The 21,055-nt window shown below is 49.2% G+C and overlaps 1 protein-coding gene across 11 annotated transcripts in view; it reads right to left on the bottom strand.

Moving 5' to 3' along the window:
- Positions 1-21,055, bottom strand: part of GFRA1 (GDNF family receptor alpha 1) — a 203,825-nt gene that overhangs the window by 44,348 nt on the left and 138,422 nt on the right. For all 11 annotated transcript variants that reach the window (XM_044382180.3, XM_048218726.2, XM_026494209.4 and 8 more), the window contains one exon: positions 17,110-17,446. In XM_044382180.3, the coding sequence (XP_044238115.1) occupies positions 17,110-17,446 (337 nt within the window). The remainder of the gene's footprint in view (positions 1-17,109; positions 17,447-21,055) is intronic.

Raw genomic sequence — 21,055 nt, 5'->3', positions numbered from 1 at the left:
AACTCTCCTTGGTAATCCAGTCTCACGTTGAATGTCCTCTTGTCAACAGCAGCCCCTCCCCCACACCCCCAGTTCCATTTTCCACATTTTCCCTAAAGCTCTCCGCTAAATTTAAAACATTTCCCCCTTTATTCTTTAGGGCTCAGAGGCTGATTTCCAAGGTCCACATAAGTCATTTTCTAGTACGCCATTCACTCAACCACTCTACCCAACCAGGTGAGGTTAAGGCTTCCTGTGACCCACTCCCATTGCTCTCAGGTGGTCTCCTGGGAGCCTCCCAGCAGCTCTGCCCACTGGCTCTTTGCCCCAAGGAGGGCGCCCACTTTGGCCCTCCTGCCCACATCTTCTCTCCCACCCTTCCTATTTTACGTCCTCACTTTATTTATAGTCTTGCCTCTGCCATGAGAACCTGAGAGCTTAGGATTGTGTCCCGCATAAAGGAGATGTTTGGCAAATATGTCCTGATTGAGTGCTGAATGAATAAATGAATGAATGAATGAATGAATCCAAGTGCCGCCCACTATGGCTCCAGCCACCTAGAGAACGATATTCATCATGGACATCTTGGTGTTCTGGTTTTGGCACAGAGCAGGAGAGGAGACACCTCAGCCCACGTCTAACTTCTCCAGACACAGTACTAATAGTACAGCAACCGCATTAACTTAGAGCCGGTCACTATGGGCGATACTTTGTAGGCCTGTGTCACCGAACACACAACAGCCTGACCACCCAGATTAGCCTTCCTTTACAGTGGAGGACACTGGGTCCAGAAAGGTCAACATCTAGGCAAAGTCATGGAGCTGGTAAGAGTTAGAGCCAAATTTTCAAAAGGAAACCACAGATTCTCCAGCTCATACTCACCCCACAACACTGAAAGGAGAATGAATGTTCAATTTTTAAATTTTAGTTCTTGGACTTTTGCCGCCATTTTGATGAGAATTGTGTGCCTGAGAAGCTGAAATCTGATTTAAGTGGTTATAAGTGATATTTACTAGGTCCAATAAAATGTAATGACAGAATGAGTGGGCATTCTTTTGGTTTAATCGTGCTTGCAGTTTAAAAACATAAAAAAATAATATCTGTTGTTGCTGTTCAGTAAGGCTGAATACAATTCCATAACACGGCTATGTGAAGAAGTCCCTCAGCCCATGATCTCCCTCAAAGAGCACCCCCTCCCCACCCCCGGCTGTGTATATAGTCACTCCAGGGGGTGCTGCTGAAGTCAAGAAGTGAGGGGTGTAAAATGTGGGGCTTCCCAGGCCCACAGGGAGAAGTCAGCAGCCTCCCCAACCAGCCCTCTCTGGACTGCAGAGAACACTCTTGAGGCCGGAGACAGGAAGCATCTGGCAGGAGCTGGCCAGGCTGGGACCATCTCCTTGGGTGCCTTCCTGGAAGAGGAGACACACGTATGGACGCTTCCCAGAGCTTGTGGGTGTGGGGCATCGTGGGAGAGGACAGGAGCCCTGAAGTCAGACCACGGGATCAAAGCTGCACTGTCCCTGCTGCTGTATTTCATCTCTGCATCCGCCCATGTGGTGAGGGCTGAGGCCCGGATCCCACTGCCTGGCACAGAAAAGGGCCGGATACGAATGTTACCGTTACTACGCTCAAGGTATTTCAGTGCTGGCTTCTTCTGTCCCCCCAGAGTCCTGTGAGGCAGGTAATGGAGCAGGTGTCTCTCTCCGCTCCCATGAAAGGGCACGTGTAGAGCAATCAAGTGGATTATCAGGAGCCTCGGCCAGGGAGGGCCGGACCCCACATGGAGACAGGACTTCCACGGGGTTCTGAAGCCACCTGAGGTGGGCCCACCTGCTCCACGTGGACAAGGAACACCTAGCCTGGCTTCCTCCAGAGGCACTCTCCCACGTAGGTTGGAACAGAACCCAGTGGACAGGCAGTATTTGGTGGCACCTCTTGTCCACCTGGAAAACACCCCTTCTGCTTTCTCTGAGCCTGGGGATGCCAGGGCGCAGCGTGGAAAGCCCCAGGCCTGAGGCTTTCCAGGTGGACTCCTAAGGGTGCAAGAGCATCCAGGCGCCCAGCTCCCAGCATGCTCATCTTCAGCTTATCTTCAGCGTGGTTGTCCAGCCCCAGCCAGCACAGTGCCTGGCCGACTGCACACGGCTCCCACAAGGCACCAACCTCCCAATGACACAATCATTATACACCCTCAATGCAAGACCCTGTGTGTGAGGTGGTGGCCATGGTGAGACAGGGTCAAGGACGGAGATACGGTCCATCTGGGATATGGCGTCTGGCCTCCCACCACCTACACCCTCCACTTTCCCTCTCTTACGATCAGCAGTGAGCCAGGGGTGAGCCCACACTGTGTACTGTCTAGGCCTAGGTTCAAGGAGACCTTGGCCCATGGAATCATAGCACTTTTGCATCTCACACATCCGTGTGTGTTCGAGTAATCTGCATTACAAGTCATCACTAGAGGTGCTGTCCACTCACATTCCCTCCTGACAACCACAGATGCTTCCACTTGGAAAAAGTGACAAGAGCAAAGCAAAGCATGTATGTCAGCATTCCTCATTTGAATAGTTCAGGGCAAAGATTGCTCCAAATGTCATTCTGGAAGGAGGATTTCTTTTCAAATAATTGCCTCGAAACCCTCTGTTTTACTTTGTATTTTTCAGGCATAACTCAGCCAAATGAATTTCAATCTCTGGCCCAGCTCAGCCTATGGACAACAAACTGTCTATGTCCTCCCTGCAAAGAAGGAAGCTCCCCCCTTGCACTGGGGCTGCTCAGGCAGTAACTTACTGGGTACATGTTAGCCAGTTCTCAGGATCCCTTTTTCCTAAGGTGCCAGGACCCAGGGGGCTATCAGAGCCTTTCACAGCGGATCCCCCCGGCCTTCCAGTTAGACCCGGACAAGAGCGCAGCACAGACACTTTGAACTGCTGTCCTCATCCTGCCGCTACCACCAGCCACAACATGCCGTCCTCCCCTATGCCCCCTGCTCACTGCTCCACAGGTCCAATCTGGCTGCCTGCTCCTTCTCATCCCCAGCTTTGGGGACCCCTCTGAGAGCAGGGTAAGGCCCATCAGCTAATGTCACTTGGTCAACATTATCCTGGCTCTCTGGCCAAGTGTGGACTCGAGCAGCATCACTGGGAATGCTCTAGAAATGCAAGTTACCAAGCCCCACCCCCAGGCCTCATGAGTCAGAAACTGTTCCCAACACAGGCTAACGTTGGAGAACCACTGCTACAGAGTGATGGTACCTGAGTCCAGCTCTCCTCCCTCTGCTGGGCACATTCACTCTGTTCTGAGGGCTCACTTGTCTCTGACCCTCTGGGTCCCTCAAAGCACCTGGCACTCCAGTCCTGCTGAGCCAATGAATGAACCAACCAACAGCCAGTATGCGAAGCAAAAAGCACATTTGCTCAAGCCATATGCCTTATTTTTAGCTAAAAATCTTTTAACTTGAATTTTTGATCCTGGAACATGGAAGAGGTATTTCCCATTTGCTTTTGTCTATTTCCTGAGAAAGGTATTCTAGCAGGACAGTGTCGAGATCCTTTGCTGGAGTGAATATTCTTGGAGAGAGGGCATTCTCTCTCCCAGACCTTCATCCTAAGAAGTTCAAAGCTGTCAGAGGGAGCCTGCCAACTCTCCAGTATGCATTTCAACTGCTGAGCACTCACAAAAAAAACCCTCAAACTTCCAGGTTTCCTGCCATTTGTAACTCTAAGGGTTTTCCCAGGTCCAACGTCATTATAACCCTTCAGCTCTCGCCATGGCAAATGATCACCTGAGATGGTTCACATCAAGGTGTACCACCCCACCCAGCCTGCCAAGGAGCAGAGGCTTACCTGTGGCATGAGCTCCTACCTAAGAGAAAAGTGCCACTGAGTCTTCTGGACACAGACGGGTTTTACACATCAGCCTAGAGTTCTGCCTGACTGAGCAGAACGTGACACTGAACTCCTCCGGCATGCTAGAACAGAGAAGGAAGGGCTGTCTGCGAAGGGGCTGCCCGTCAGGAAGGCATCTCTCGGAGCAAGAAACCCAGCTGGGCCAGGCACGCCAGCCTGCCGCACGGCCCCAGAGTGATGGCTGATGGGAATTAGCAGTTCTGCAGGGATCAGTATAATTTCCACCTGCAAGGGCTCTGGAACCCTGCTCCCACTCACCTCCCACCCTCACCATTCTGACCTGCCGGAGCTGAGCGGGTTGGGTACACACTCAGAATGTCCTAGTTCACGGATGCTGTGGGAACGTTTGTGCACACACACGTCTTCCAACCCAAGACTGTTCTGGTCCTTCTAGGCCAGCAGTTGTCAAAGTGAGGCCCAGGGAGCCCGGCAATCTCAGCCTTCTAGGGCCTGTGAGGTCAAAGCTGTTTTCCTACTCATACTAAGGTCTTATTTACCTTTCTGTCTTCCCTGTTCTCACGAGAGGGCCCAGTTTTTCCAGAAGTCACACGATGTGGGGATGCTGCAACAAACTGAAGGCCTAAGCAGATATAAGACCCCAGATATCTTACAGGCAGACACTAGATTGGAAAAGTGTAAAACAGTGCCATGCTTCACCCTACATTTTTTGTTTTGTAAATAGAGTGATTTTTAATAAAAATATGTTCTGTTATTTTGAATAACATGTAATGGGCTTCTTGGTGTTACTTTTTTCCTTGATGTTATTTTTAAATGAAGTACTAAATATGTAAACGTTTCTTCAGCTTTGATTCTCGATAGAGTGTCAACAGATTTATCCTCAAACCCCCTCCCCCACCCCCGGCCACAAAAGCCCTTGGGATTCTCAGTAATTTTAAGAGTGTAAAGGAGTCCTGAAACCAAAAAGCTGGAAAACCACTGTTTTAACAAGAAGTGGAAGATGTTTGGTGAGGGGCACTTAAGCCCTATCTTGATGAGATCCAAAGGCCTCTTGTTTAAAATTGTTGTTTTAAGAGGAATCAACCGTGAGCACAGAGTCCCTTCAGGTATCCAACTCCACGCCCGCCGAGCGTCTTAGGACACATTCTGTGGGCGGTTTGCAAGAGGCGCGCGCTTCGCAGGAGAAGGGGGCACCGCGGGGTGTACAGAACCGGGGCTCTGTCGCCCACAGGCCCTCTGGGCTCTCGTCACTGGCTCCACCTGGGCGACCTCCTCATCCGTGACTCGGGGCGGGGGGCTAGTGACAGCCCCGTTTCGGGGGGTGCGGTGAAGTGCTCGGCACACGGCCTGGCACACAGTAAATGTCACACAAATGCTGCTGTCCTCGTCATCCTCATCACCGTCACCGTCATCCACGCATTCCTGTCACGCTGTCCCTGGCACCGCAGACTCTGCCCCCGGTTGTGGCTGTCTTCCTAATGGGCTGACAGGATGATTCACGGCACAGAGCCACCCAGAGGACAGGAGGGATCAGTCTCAGGGGCACTGAGTCAGTCTCTGCCCTTTGCTGCATCGCTCACATCACTGACTCAGACCCCAGCACTTCTAAGAACCCTTTATTCACGGTTACTCTGGGTCACTGAGGCAGCACGTGCCCCGAGAGGCTGCCAGGGGTCCCCCCACTGCCTATTCAGTTTCAACAATAGTGAATCTAGCCTTTGGGCTGAACAGTTTCGTGGCCACCTCCGTCCGTGTCTGACTGTGTATCTTTGTATGTCAATAGTGGTCTATTCGGGACAGGAATGTTCTTGAGATGACACATGCTCCAAACACCTCTGGACTCTGTCTCCCCCCCACCCCGCCTCTGCCCCCCACTTTTCCCTAACGGTCCAACGCTGGAAAGATGGTGACGTGTAAAGCTTAGCAACATCGTCTCACATAACGGCGCTGACATTTCCACGCGCTGGTTAACGCTGTGGGTGCAGAGAAGTGTCAAGCGGTAAGAATCTACCCCCCCCACCCACCACGCCTACTCTAAAGGTCTCTGCCTGCTATTGGGGGGAGGGGCATGTTACATTTGGGATTTAAGCTTTTTTTTCCTCTATGATAACAGCTTACGGAAAGAGTGAGGGACGTATTTACGGAGTGTTTGTGGTGTTAGGTGGCAGGCACTGTGCTGATGCATTTGAATAGATATTTCCTTTAGTCCCTAGAACTGCCCTGGGAGAATGGAATCCCCACCTTCCTAGAACCAGCAGAACCAGGATGGCCAGCCAGGTCCACCTCACTCACCCACACCACTGACAACCACTCGGGAAGGAGATAAAAAAGTCCAACTCCAGTCTGGTGTGGTACTTTCCACATTGATGGTTCTTTTAAATTCTTGTTTTCCTTGGGTGCAAAATTTTCTCCATAATTAATTGCTTTTGGAAATTACAGAACAATTTCCCATTCACTGAATTGGAAATACTCCATAGAAATGTAAATGCCAACGTGACTGTGGGATACCTAACTTAGGGTGATGTCCGAGTGGGGGTCTGGGGTCTCCTGGGTGGAGCAGGACTTCAAGTCTGGCTGTGAGACCCTACGCAATAGCCACCCCACAACTGAGGGGGCAGATTTCCTCCCACAAAAATGAGACTGCTCTGGGTCCTGGCCTATGGGTACTTCTGTCAACCGCAAACTGTGCATGTAGTTAGAAATCTTGTCTCCTGTGGAGGGCAAAGACAGAGAGGGAATAGTCTCAGTTTATGGGGCCAGCATGCTGGCCAGCATGGGACGCCACTGGCCCCCAAAAGCTATTGGTCTGGATGAGAGAGCTGCCCCCCCAGGAATACTGAGGTCCCCCTTTTCCCATTCTTTGCCCAGTGGATAAAACTCATTTGCAAAAGGAGCTGTATAAGAAATGGAAGCAGCCCCTTCCTTTGGAATTAAAAACAAAAAGACATCATAGACTCTATGTGGTTGGGATTAGGTTGGCTTGAGGAGGAAGCCAGTTTACTTGTCGGTGAACTTCAGGTCTTAGTATGTGACATGGCTGCTGGGAAGTGTCCCCTCTGAAAAGAGCAAGCTGCACGGAGGAGCTGAGGGGATCACTTGGGATTCTCCCAGCTGTCGGCAGTCTTAGAGAAGATGGTCCACCATCTTGGGCCCCTCACTTCAGCATGTCCAGGAATGAGTCCACATCTCTCTTCTACCTCACCTTTTACCTGTGCTGCAGTCAAGACGCAGTTCATAAAATGGAGGTTTACCTTTGATTCATGACATGGCCACAGGGCAGGGAGAAGGTAGGAAGGCAAACACCTGGATGACCCCAGCCTAGTGACATAACCGTGGATCATTTAGAGCTCGTTGTCACTCTGTGACAACAAAGAATCCATCTCCCACGAGATACACAGCCAGGTCCCTGATTTCTGCCGCCTTGGCGTAGGTGAGGGTCGAGGACCCTGAACTCCCATGACGGCCGGCTGGGAGTTATGGAGTCCAACCGGGTAAGCAGGAGCTGCTGGGTGACGGGCACATGACTTACACATTCTAGAACCCTTCAGGTCAAATAGACCGTGCTCAATAAATGTGCCCTGAGTGAACAACTGCATTAATAATAATAATAATAATAATAATAATAATAATAAACAGAATACACCAGTGTGGTGCAAGAGGATTTTTTCTTATTTGTAGAAACGACTCTTGTAATCAGGAAGCTGTCACAGAGAAACCACTCTGTAATAAGCAATGAGTGCTCAAAAGGAAATTAGATAAAGTGAGAACTTAATGAGCATGTATTACCTGAGTAGATTTTTTTTAAAATGATGCTAAGAGGCTCTGATGGACATTATGTCCTAACTGTCTGTGAAAACTGCCTTTAAAACTGGTGCTGTCTTAGTTACTGAGCCATAAAGTGCGTCTAGATTCAGAGGCTGGCCGAGATTATCATTCTGCCTGTCTGGAACTAAAGACAGTAAGGCTGAACGTGTGAGAACATTGTATTCTTGTCATGAAAGACAGTCATTTGGAAAAAAAAATGACAGAAACCAGGTTTCAGAGTTAGCAAGACCTGGCTGACCCCCACCCTCCTCCACGTGGGTGCTGGGCAATCCCTGGGCTCATTGCTTCCCTGGCTGTCTCCGTGCAGGGCAGCTGGCCTGATTAGAGACCATGCTTGGGCCGTAGGCCCAGTGTGGCTTATCGTCGAAGCCTGGTGAATAGGTTGTTGTTTACATCCCATGCCTCCCTTACGCCCACAGGCCTGGGCCTCTGTCCCATGACTACCAAGACTCTCTCTCCCAGGCTGTTCATCCTTCCAGCCCAGCTCAGGTGGCGACTTCTCCAGGAAGCCATGCTAACCCACCATGCTGAGTTGGCTGTTCTCACCTCTGTTCTCCCATAGCACTTTGTACCTTCCTGACCACAGACTACCACGCCAGGCTGTAATGACTGTATGTGTGCCTGCCTTCCTTTCTGCACTGTATACGAGAAGCTGTGTCTTTACTCCTGGCACAATAACTGAAGGCCAACTGGATGGATGGATGGATGGATGGATGGATAGATAGATAGATAGATAGATAGATAGATAGATAGATAGATTGATGGATAGGTAGATGGACAGATGAGTGGGTGGATGGATGGATGGATGGATGGACAGATGGAGTAGAAGGATGGATGCACAGATGTGTGGGTGGGTGCATGGATGGGTGGATGGACAGATGAGTGGGTGGATGCATGAATAGATGGATGGACAGAAGGGTGGATGGATGGATTGATGAACAGACATGTGGGTGGATGCACGGATGGGTGTGTGGATAGATGGATGGATGGATGGTCAGACAGATGGGTGGATGGATGGAGAGACATCTATGGGTAGATGGGTGGATGGATGGATGGATGGATGGATGGATGGATGGATGGATGGACAGATAGGTGGGTAGATGGACAGATAGGTGAGTAGATGCATACATGGGTGGATGGATGGGTGGGTGGTTACGTGGATGGATAGATATCCTATGTGCTAAAACCAGTGTCACTCTGAGTTCTACTCCTTTTCCCTCTGAGTGACTGACACCCATGCTCACCCACTTTTCTTCCTAAATTCTGTTCTCCCTCAGCTTTGTGGAGGTCTTTGGTTTTCCAACTCTCTAACTTCTTACCTCAATAAGGCCTCTTTAATCATGTTTACCGTAAACCTGGTGTTCACAGGGTTCAGTCTTTGGCCTATTTCTCTTCTCACTTCTTTTCCCTGGGGAATAAATCCTATGATATATCTTCAACAATCTCTATGTTGATGATTCTAAAATCTACTCCTAGCCCGTTATTTGAGATCCATTCATGTTTTAAATGTATTCATTCATTTATTCATCCAGCAAATATTTAGTAAGCACACAATATTGTCCAGTTTTAGGCACTTAGGATATATCACAGATGCATCCTAACTGTGGAACTTATATTCCAGTGAAGGAAAGAGTCACACAATAATCAAAACAAGTAAGTAAATCACATAGTGTGTTGGAAGGTGTTGGAAGGTGAAAAAGAATGAAAGCAAGATAAGGGGATTGGGAATGTGCAGGGACATGCAGCATTAAATAGGGGGCCAGTATGAGCCCATTAAAATGAGATTGAAGGAGACTTGGAGGTGTGGGAGTTTGTCTGGGAGGATCTGGGGAAAGAGTGGCTGTAATGGAGAGGACAGCTAGAGCAAAGAAAGGCCTGGATGGGGGGACATGCCTGGTGCATTCAAGGAGCAGCAAGGGGACCAGTGGGGCTGAAGCAGAGATAGTCAAGGCAGGAAGGCTGGAGGAGAGGTGAGACAGGTAAGGGCAGAGGGACAGTTCATGTGGGAATTTGGGGTCACTGAAAGGACTGTGCCTTTACCTCTGAGGGCCTCTCTGTACAAGCCTTCCATCTGGGTGCAGAACACAGACATCCTCATGCATTGCAGACCCCACCTTGTTATTCTGAGCCCAGCACTCTTTCCCTGCCTCTGGTAGTTGACTCTGCCAACCCTGGCTTCGACTAGGCCAAAGTATACATTCCTTCTCACCTCAGTGGCTCGTCCAGGGACGGGCACGTGCCACAACCAAGGTCAATCAAAGTCCTTGTGCAGGCTTTTTCTAACAGGTTACAGTAGGGAAGAGTCTGTCTTTGATTATGAGGCAACGAGATATGTGCATTGCAGCTGCGGGGGCAGCACTCACTGAGAAACAGGATGAGAAGGAAGCGAGCAGAGGGAGCAGCGAGGTGACAGTGTAGCCCCAGTGACACTGTGCCCGCCATTCTGGCCGTGTCCAATTACCCTGCCTCCCCAGTCCTGTGAGTTAATACCACCCCCTCTTCTGCCCTAGCCACTTAAGTTAGGTTTTTCTCATGGACCAAAAGAGTCCCAATGAACACACCCCTCAAACACAGCATGGTGCAAACAATTCATGGTCCTCTTCCCCCATCTCCAACCCAAGAAAAAAGCCCATCCCTCTTTCTCCTGTTCCCCATCCTGGCTACGAACAGCATCATCTGCCTAGTCACCAGGCTGGAGAGACCCACATTAGCCTCTGTGTGTGCCAGACGCTCTCAGTAAACCCTCAAGTCCTTCCATCCATGGTGCCTCAAGCTTCCCAACTATCACCCTCTTTCTCCTGGTCACCTCTCATCCTGGTCCACCGTAAGAACCTCCCACCTGCCTCCTGAACTCTTCCCAAGCTGATCCCCCTCTACACAGCCACCCGGGAGCCCTCTGAGGCCCAGCTGGTCATGTCTTTCTCCCTTCATAAAGCTTCAATGGATAAAGTCGATACTTCAACATGGCACCTGGAGCCTCCCAACCTCTTGTCTTTATATCACATGGATCTTTCTCTCTCCAGGACAGTCTTCAGGGCCCTACCTCCCACCCCCACCACTGTATCCTCCCCAAACTGAGCGCCTTCCTTCTCCTCGACTCTCCCTGCTTCTCACCCACCGAGGCGCTTGGCTCCTGAGACCCTCCGCTATGACACCTCACCCCCAACGAAACACAGGGCTCTCTCTTTGGGCCTCCTGGGCAGACTCCATTCCATCCCTCTTCCACCCACCTTCATACTCAAAGACGGTAAAACACAGTTCTGGTGCCTAGACTCCATCTGTCCATGCGGATCTAGTAACTGACAGAATGTGCACATATGAAGAAAGGAGTCTCTGATTCTTTCTGTCTCGGGGCCAACAGTGGCAAAAGTGCCGCTGGTGAGGACGTGGGCAGGTGGAGGAAGGGGCGAAGAAGGTGAGGCAGAGACTCTGAGCTCTGGGCAGGCACAGGACGGGGCGGGCAGGAGAGAGACAGGATGTGGTGTAAATCCAGATGGGCATTTTTTTAGCGGCAGGCTCCAGTGGTAGCAAACAAATGGCTCCAAGCCCGCCTATGCCGAAGGAGAGATAAGGAAAGAGATCCGAGGTGACAAGATAGAGCAAGTTGTAGCGGGCTCCCGCCTGATTCATGGCTCCGGTTATCCCTGTGAGGCAGGACCCTGGCGAGCGCTAACACTGCTTCGCTGGTGCGGACTGGCCGCCTGCCTCCTGGGTGCACAGGCTGGGGGCGGGGGCCGGGAGGACCCGATGGGAAGCATGCTCCTCCCACCTGCTGGACTCCAAGAAGGCAGCAGTGGAGGTCGGAGGACAGCCTTGCTCTTCTCTCAGCCTCCTGATGAATCCGTTGCATGCACACAGGAGCTCCCCCCTCAAGTGTTGGGGGATGGGGGGGTTCAGCACCCAGTCTGGGTGGTGGGCCACTCATGCAGGTGGGACACATCAAAAACCTAGCCATTCGGCACTCTGGATGCATTGCTAAAGACACCCATGTAATCATTTGAAATGAAAACTGCTCAAATGAACTGGAAAATGTTTTACTTGTATTTTCTCATATTCCCGAACCTTTCTTTCCATGGTTCAAAAGTTTGCATTGTCTAATTGCTGATTTCCATTTGTGAATGAATCAGCGTAAAATAAAATTAAGTGCCAAATTAATCTACCCATCTAGTTTTAGGCATTAATTATCCTCTGAGCCATTTTCTCCTGTGTTTGCCGCATGTCGAGACAAGTCCAGATATAGTAATATAGAACCCAGTTTTCAACTCAGGAATGCAGCCCAAGCTGTGGAGGATGTCCTTGATCTCTAAGATCCACAGTTTACTGTGTGGAGGGGATGTGACTCCAGGCAAATGAAACGCTCCTCACCCTTTAAGGGTGCACTAACACCTGTCAGACCAAGTGAGTTACTGGAGCAGAAATCTGCTGGATGGCTTTGTGATGTGTTTCTCAACTGCCCAGTTAATAAATTAACAACAACACATTCCCCCTGAGTATAACAGAGTCAGCCCCAGGGTGGAGAGTGGTGCTGGCTAGGGCAGGATTTTGAAAATTACATATGCTGTTCCTCTGGAGCTGTATCAGAGAGACCTTCCTGGTTCTGCTAAAAACAAACCAAACCATACACAACAAAAACCAGGTCTCCAGGACACAACTGCAGCATCCTTAGTCCCTGGGAAAAGGGAGAATCATATACTTGGTGACCTGATCAAAACCACCATTCCTGGAAGCTATGGGGGACACAGAGCCAAGGCACCAGGACAACCAAGTGGATTGGGGACAGAGGGCACAGAGGCCCTGATACCTTCTCTTTTGAGGTTCAGCATTATCAGAATCTTTCCAGAAGGAATGAGATATCCCTGACCAAGCACTGTTGCACCTTAAAAAGAAGGAACTTCCACAATAGGAGACAACAGAGATGAACCTGGAGGAATTTATGCTGAGTGAAATAAGCCAGTCACAGAAAGACAAACACTGCATGATCTCACTTACACGAGGGATCTAAAATCATCCAACCCATGGAAGCAAAGAATATATCGTGGTGGCTGAGAGATGGGGGAGGGGAAGCAGGGAGCTGCTAATCAGCGTATACTAATCTCAGTTATCCTAGACAAGTGAGTTCTAGGAATCTGCTGTACAACACTGTGCCTGCAGATGACAACACTGGCTGGTGCAGTCAAAGGTCTGTTCAGAAGGTAGACGTCATGACAAGTGCTCTTACCACAGTAACATCTTTTTAAAAGGAGGGAGCGAGGGAGAGGGAGGAAATGCAACATTGCGACATCCACTTCGGAATGCACTGCCAGTAAAGGGGAAGTCTCAGCTGCTGGGCTGGCTCTGGCTGGAACGGATCGGGGCCCCACCCCAGGGCAACACGGCATGTTTTGGGAAACAGCGGCTACATACTGAGTATGAACGGAGTTACTCGGCGCCCAAGGATGCAGCACCTGCAGCCTGAGCAGAATGGCCAAGAAGGGCAGAGCCCCAAACCACGCATCCTCTGGGTTGTTCTCAACAGCGACACCGTGAGGCAGCACCCAAAGCCACAGGCAGGTGAGCTGGTCCTCAGCCTCCTGCTCCCTCTTTGCCCGGCGTGGGAAGCAGACAGGGTTTTGGAGTAGAACTCGGTCACTCTTAGATGAGAACAGAAGGGGGCATACTCCAGAGGAAGATGCTAGACCTCTTGGTAATAAAGTCGAGCTGAGGCGTCTTTTTTAATTAGAAAAATAAAGGAGCTAGGAGCGTATCTGAGCACCCTGAGCCAGTGCTCAAGTGCTGAGTTTGATTTGGATTATCAGTTCGGGGGAAAGGAGGTAGGCGGAAGTTTAAATTATGCATCCATAACAACTTGCAGCAGGAATAAAGGACTATGCCTCCTTTACGGCCAAACCCAGCCCTGACATCCTTCCAGGCACTGAGGAAAGCAACCAGAGGACCATTGGCAAGGGAGACGCTGTGCTTCAGGGGAAGAAAGTGTGCCTTTTAAATTTCATCACATCCTCCCCAAAATACCTCTGCGTTTGATATTCTGTAGACAAGCTTGGAGGCCCCAACCACCCCAAGAGGAAAGGAACCAGTCAGCTTTTCTAAAAGGGAAAGGAGAAGAGAAAACAAAGTCAACAGGGAAGGCTGAAGTTGCATCTCTTCTGTGTGAAGGCACAGGCTGGAGAGAGACGGGTTCTGCGCAGGGGCGCCGCTGGGCCCTGGCAGAAGGAACCCTCGTGCCGCGAACGGGAAACTAGCAAGTGCAGGCCGTGTCGATGGGCCGAGGCAGCTCTTTCATAGTCGCTGATCCCAAGATGGAAGTGGAGCCTTTGAAAGTGTGAGCTTTCGAAGAAAACTGTTTTGGGGAAGCAATGTCTCCTCTTGCTGCCCCTTCCCTTTGGGAATACTCAAAATAGACCTTAAGTCATCCTCTCCGCGATGCCTCCCTGTCTCTGGGTGGGTAAGGGCCGGAGCACCTGCCACGTGAAACCCTGCAGAAGCCCCTGCTCCAGAGAGTACCAGCCGCTGCTCTGGGCGGTAGGCACGAGGGCCTCCCCGGGATGGATGGAGGAGGGATGGAATAAAAGGGATAGGGCTAAAGACAAGATTAATAACATCTGATGAAAGAAAACACCCCTAGCCTATCCAGCAGCTTAAAGTACATTTACCACATCTGACAGGGAGGAGGTAATCATGAGTAATAAGTCCAGGCCCTGGAAAGAAATTATGGGCTAAATCACTTACCAATGGGTACCACCGGGGAAGGTGCTGATTCACCTTCCCAGGGAAGTCTCAAGACAGGGTATAAAACCCATCAATCCCGCTGAGGTAAATTTCACTCGGTAGTGCCCCTGGGTGGTGTAGAATCTGGATTTCCAAACAGCTTTCTAGTCACGCACACCTCCACTCTACCACATGGCAGCGGTGGTCACTACCTCCCCACTTCGGTGTGGCCAGACACAGTCACTATCAGGCAGGACTGTCCTGCTGCTCCCCCAGGACATTTCTGCCCCATCAGCTGAGGCCATGGTCTGCTGCTGAGGCTGTCTCAATACAAATAATTCCTGGAACCTTCCTAGCGGGTCAGTCTGAACCCCAAACAGCACCCAAATTGCCCTGTCATCTGCACTTTCCTTCTGCCATCTCCCCCAGAGCACTCCAAGTTCCCAAACTCCCAGCTATTTCTCACTACAGCTCAGCAAAAAAGCAATCTGACTTAGCGAATTTACACCAGCCCTCCAAGGATTCTCTAAAGATTTTACATATTTATGTATTTATTTATTTATTTAGAGCAGTGGGAAAGGCAGAGAATCTCCAGCAGACTCTAGGGTGAGCACAGAGCCCGACAACCCTGAAATCATGACCTGAGCTGAAATCAGGAGTCGGACGCTTAACTGACCGAGCCACCCAGGTGCCCCAAGGATTCTCTATTTTGAGAAGAGCACGCCAGGTAATGCAGATGAACGGCTCAGGGTCAGCTTTCAGCCTGTGCAGGAGCCATCACAGAGCCCCTCTGGAGCTCATGTGCAAAACCAACCTCATGAGAAGAGAAGGGAGAGGTTCCATCACCTCTCCCACCTCCCGGCCACTGCTCAGTGGGCTCACCCACCGCTCCATTCCCTCCCCATACAGCTTCCTGTCTTGAAGCCGCCTGGCTTGGACCCATCAGTGAAGAAGACAACATCTACCGAAGAGACAGGGAGAAGCTGTATCTGTCTCACTTTAAGCCAAGAAAGATCCTAGAAACTCGGTCCTGCTCCTAGAAAAGGGATGCCTTCTGCTCAGACTAAAGGGGCACCAGGAACTTGAGTTTCAAATCCAGGGGTCTTCACAGGGGGGCTGTTCAGAAGGTCTGCTCCCTCCCAACCTGCTCCTATGCTTCCTCCCTGTGTCCTGCTCCTCGGCCACATTCTTCTCCAGCAGGGGTTTCTTTTATTCTCTGGCTGATTGGGTTCCCCAGGTTATGGCTGGGTGGAGGACCTGCCTCATCCTTCTAGCAAGCTGTCTCTGCTTCTAGCCCGTAGCTAAGAAGGTCTCAATGGAGCAGTGGTCTAGGAGTGACAGAGTCCTTGGAGAAACTGCATTGTAGGAACACCTGACCCCTCCCAGGGCATGACTGCTCACCTACACTCTTTCTCCTACAGCAAGTCACCTGCTGAGAACTTAGAAAAAAAGTGGAGGGATATTACTTCCAGAAAAATCTTCAGCATGAGAGGGTTCTACAAATAATGAGGACTTTTAATTTTCTTTGGTCCCTACTAGAACTGGTTTAAGGAGAGAATGGGATGCCATTCTATCAGAGTAAACTTTAAACTGACCAGAAACTCAGCTCACCAGAATCTTCAAAGTATGACATTTCCCCCCCCCCACCTTGCTCTCTGCTCTTTAGAAATGGGGAACCTATAAGCAAACAAGCACATAGTCAGACCCTCATCTACTTGTTCACCTGTGAACATTCATTGAGCGCTTAGGATTTTGTCCAAGATGGCGTTCGAAGGCTCCTGCCTCCCCTCCCCGGGACAAAATACAGGTGTTGTCAAAATGATGCCCCAGCTGAACCTCCCGCCGGGGTCCAGGCTGCCTGTGTGAACGCAGCATGCCCATTGCCTCAGGCTGCAAAGACTCAGGTCTCTGCTTACCAGAATCTGCTTGCTTCCACCAGCAACCGAATTCAACCCCAAGTTTTAGAAGGACACACATCAAATTATTGACAGTGACAGTCGAGGGCAAGTGTGTGCAGAGTGAAGGGGGCAGCTACCTAATTCTATATTCCTTTTTTTTTTAAACACAGAGAATGTGTTTATGGATTCCTTCAAACATTAAAATAAAAATTTTTAAATGGTCAAAAAGGCAAAGGAAGCCACTGTTTTCAACAATGGGGACAGGCTTAGCAGGGCTTCTGCTGGGGGCTGAGATCCAGAAGCAGGGCTGGGCAGGAGGGTGCCCACTTTCCTCAGCCACATGGATGACTGAATGGCCCGAACAGCCCCAGGTGTTCTGGAAGTTCTCTTCAGGGCTGGACACAGCCTAGTCTCTCTCCCTGGTCTCTCCCAGTCTTTAGACCCTGACAGTCAAGAGCCTCCCTATCTGCACCCCCCCACACTGAGTTAACCCCCTGAGATCCCCGGCAGCAGCTCAGGGCTCGCGGAGTGGGCACCAGCCTTCATGCTCACCTGGCCTCAGGGGACCCTCTGTGCTTACTAAGCACCTCTCAAAGCGTTCCCGGGTTCAAGACCAGAACATTCCTCAGCACAAGAGCCTAACCAGCTTCAGAAGAACCCTGGGCCGAGGGCAGACCTCAGTTTCTGGCCAGTCCGCTCCACCACCTTCCCTCCCCTCGGCCTCCCCGCCCCCACCCACCCGTAGAAACTCAGAAAACAGGAGCTCGGCCACGGAAGCAGCCGCAAAGGTTCTCCTTGCCAGCTCATTTATCACCCAGCTGCCGGCGCCCGCTTACCTGCAGATGTAATTCGTCTTGCAGGAGTCCTGCAAGTTCAGGCAGTTGGGCTTCTCCCTCTCCTCGTAGGAGCACACGGGCACGATGGTCTGGCGCCTCCGCTCGGTGCACGCGATGTCCCGGCAGGAGCAGAAGAGCATCCCGTAACTGTGCTTGGCCGGAACTTTGTCGAAGAACTGCCGCAGGGCCTTGTGGCACTTACGCCGGTTGCAGACCTCGTTGGACATGCTGGTGGTGCAGGGGGTGATGTAGGCGGACCTGTACTTCTTGCAGGTATCGTCGAGGTTACAGGCCTTGGCGGCGTCCAGGCAGTTGTTCCCTTTGGGAACAGGTTCCACTGCAAAGGAGAGAAAGGCAGGCGTGATCACAGTGCGGGCTGCCGGGCTGCTCACACACCCTCTGTTCTAACTGAGGTCCGGCCATGTCCCTGTGGATGCTGGGAGCTCTGATCAACTCTGTGTTTTGAAGCTAATAGGTAATGAGTTCATGACAAGTCGAAAGTATAAGGAGTGCAAAGGCTGGGAGCCCAGGGCAGCCCACAAGCCCCTAGCGCTCCCTTAGATGTATAATTAGGTGGTACTGAGGCCAAAGGAGCCAAAGGAGCTCAGGCACCTGCCTGACAATGCATAAACAAGGCAACAGGAGAATAAGTTTCCAGCTCCTGGTTGGTAAACTGAAAATTAGGATAAAAGAAAAAAGCAACAAATTACATACTTGTTCATTATACAGTATATAAAATGATATGCTGAATGTAAGTCTAATTGCCATGCAATCCTCCAGGAATATAATTATGTAATAAATGCATATAGTACATGCTAATTACTATATGATTACAGAGTAATTACATGGTTATTTGAGCCCAGAAGACAAAATATTATGCCAGCTCTCTAAACAGGAAGAAGCAACTACAACGAAGCTGTGTTTAAGTTTTAGCTCACAGGCCATTGGAAGAAAACCAGAATAAATTACATGAAAATTTGCAAACCTCAATTACCACTTAACTTGCCACATACACAATGTGGGATCTATGAGTATTGAGGCTGCAAACTAGAAAAATTCAGCTAGGATTCTGGATAGGATGTCAATGCGCTTACAAACCATAGGCCTCAGGAATCTCACAAAACATATGTTGCCTTCTACCCAAGCCCTCTGTGCTCATGCTCAGAGAAAACAGGGCTGTCCACTCCCACGCTACCCACTCTGCGGCCTAGAGAGAGGGCATAAGGGAGGCAGGGCCCACTGCAGTAGTCAGGCGGACTGGCAGGACCAGGCCCAATGCCACAAAGTTAAAAGATGAGTAGACGAGGGACATGTAGCTTGACACCATGACATAGGTGTTTTCACAGGGAAGTGATGGAAAAATCTTCCAGGGCCAGGTTACAAGGTGATCCATGGAAAATTGATCACTAGGTGCAGCAGTAACCCTCTGGAGACAGCAAAGAGGTAGCAGACAACCCCACTCAACTGTGATTTGTCCTCCTCCCACCCTTCCACGAAGTTCCTGCTCAGGCCTTAGCCCCTGCTTTGGTTCTGGAACCCCCTTTCATTCTCTTTGTGCCCCAGTCAATGGGGGCCATGAAATTACAAGAGGTGAGGTAACTGATAAGAGAGGAGAATGGGTCCAAGTGGGTTGGGTGGGTCTGAAAGACAGGGTGTGCATTTCGTGTACATCCAAATGGCACATGGAATATTATTCAACCTTAAGCAAAGAAGGAAATGCTGCTGTAGGTGTGACAACAGGGATGAACCATGAGGACATTATGCTAAGTGAAATTAACCAGTCAAAAGAGAACAACTACTGTATGATTCCACTTACAGGAGGTTCCTAAAACACTCAAAGTCAGAGAAAGAGAGAGCACAGTGTTAATGGCCAGGGGCTGGAGGAGGGGGAAAAGGGGAGTTGCTGTTCCGAGGGGCATCAAGTTTTAGTTACGCAAGATGAGTAAGCTCTTGAAATCTGCCGTCCAACATCATGCCTACAGTCAGCAGTACTGTACTCTACACTTAAAAATCTGTTGAGAGGGTAAATCTCATATTAAATGTTCTCACTACAATTGTTTTCTTAAACGTAAATAAGTGAAGGGCACACAAAACAAGTCTACATTTCAGGGAAAGAAAAAGACTCCCTGTTTTACTGACGGTGTGTCTTGCTTTATGCCTAGTATGCAAAGGTCTGAAATCACCAAATTATACCCTGGCACCACCAGCAGTACCCTATTATGTCTCAGGTTCGTGTTTCTGCGATGACATCTGAATCCAACAATTTAATGTGAAAGGCAATAAACAAGACGTTCAGCCCTTCCTGGGTGAGCGGTACAAGAAGCCAGTGGCTACACATAGATCCTGCTGGTTTAACAAGCACACCTGGTACATTTTCTCCATCCTGACCTTCCCAAACCAGCTTCTCTCTGGCTCCTCGTTTTCACACTCAAACTCCTCTAGACTCAAGAAATGACATATTCACCGTGTGCTCTGACAGGACCACCAGGACCTACAGGCCTTGGTCATACTTCCAGTCTTTTCCCCTTTTGAGACTTTTAATGTTGAGCTGTTGGGCCCATCAGCAACGGTGATTTATATTCTCGAAGGTCTAGAGTTCCACAGGAGATTTCTACACTATGCATTTTTCATGAGAGTCTAAAATAAATTAATATGACCAATGACCAAATGCCGGATCATCTGGATTAGGCCCTGAAGGCTAGATATTGGTACATAATTTTACCGCCTGCATTTACACTTGTCCTGGTATTGAATGGGATTTATGATCTCTAGCTAAAAAGAAAATAATAGAAGTGCAGAGGTGCACTTAATACTTAAATGACGGAGCCAATGATATTGGACAAACAGTTCACGGAAGTTCAAATGGAGGAAAACGGCAGAAGAATGAAGTCATCACATGACACCCAGTAACATAGGCCTGCTCAACTCAAAGCAACTCATGCTGAAACAGGAGTATATTCCAATTGTAAGCCCCAATTTAGCTTCAACAAAATGGTATTACCCCGTACATTAAATTAATGCTATTAACTTGCATTTCATTGTTTACAAAGTTCTGTTCATATTTAATTTGTGTGTATTATTTTTATAGATGTGTAAAATTACAAAATAAAAGTTTATAGTTCTATGTTCATAAGTGTCAAATAAAATTATAGTAAAAATAATAAAACTCAACACAGGAGGTCCAGGAAATTTATTGCTCTCTTAAAGTAGTCTGTATAACATATAAGTAAAAAAAAAAAAAAAAAAAAAAAAAAAATTGGCCTGGAGAGAAACTCTTTGGCATGGGTCTTGGCAATGAATTTTTGGATAACACAAGCAACAACATCAAAAATAGACAAATGGGATGACATCAAACTAAAAAGTCTGCAGAGCAAAGGAAACCATTAATACCATGAAAAGGCAGGCTCTGAAATGGGAGAAGAGATTTGCAAATCATATATCTGATAGGGGGTTCATACCCAAAATACATTAATAACATACAGCTCAGTAGCAAAAAAATAATTATAATAATTCCATTTAAAAATGAGCAAAGAACCTAAATAGACATTTTGCCAAAGAAGCTATTCCAATGGCCAACAGGTACTTGAAAAGATGCTCAGCATCACTAATCATTAAGGAAATGGACAGCAAAACCACAGTGAGGTATCACTGCGCACCTGTTGGGACGGCTAACGTTAAGACAAGAAATAACAAATGCTGGTGATGATGTAGAGGAAGGGGAACCCTGGGCACTGGAGGTAGGATTGTAAACTGTCACAAGCATTACGAAAGACAGTGTGGAGTTTCCTTGAAAAATTAAAAATAGAACTATCATGTGTTCCAGCAACTCTACTTCTAGGCATACATCTGAAGGAAACCAAATCATTACGTCGAAGAGCTATCTGAACCCCCATTTTCACTGCAATGTTATTTATAATAGCCAAGACGGGGAAACAACTTAAGTGTT

The sequence above is a fragment of the Ursus arctos genome, unplaced genomic scaffold (assembly GCF_023065955.2).
Source record: "Ursus arctos isolate Adak ecotype North America unplaced genomic scaffold, UrsArc2.0 scaffold_7, whole genome shotgun sequence".
Classification (NCBI taxonomy): domain Eukaryota; kingdom Metazoa; phylum Chordata; class Mammalia; order Carnivora; family Ursidae; genus Ursus; species Ursus arctos.
This window is presented reverse-complemented; position numbering and strand designations above follow the sequence as displayed.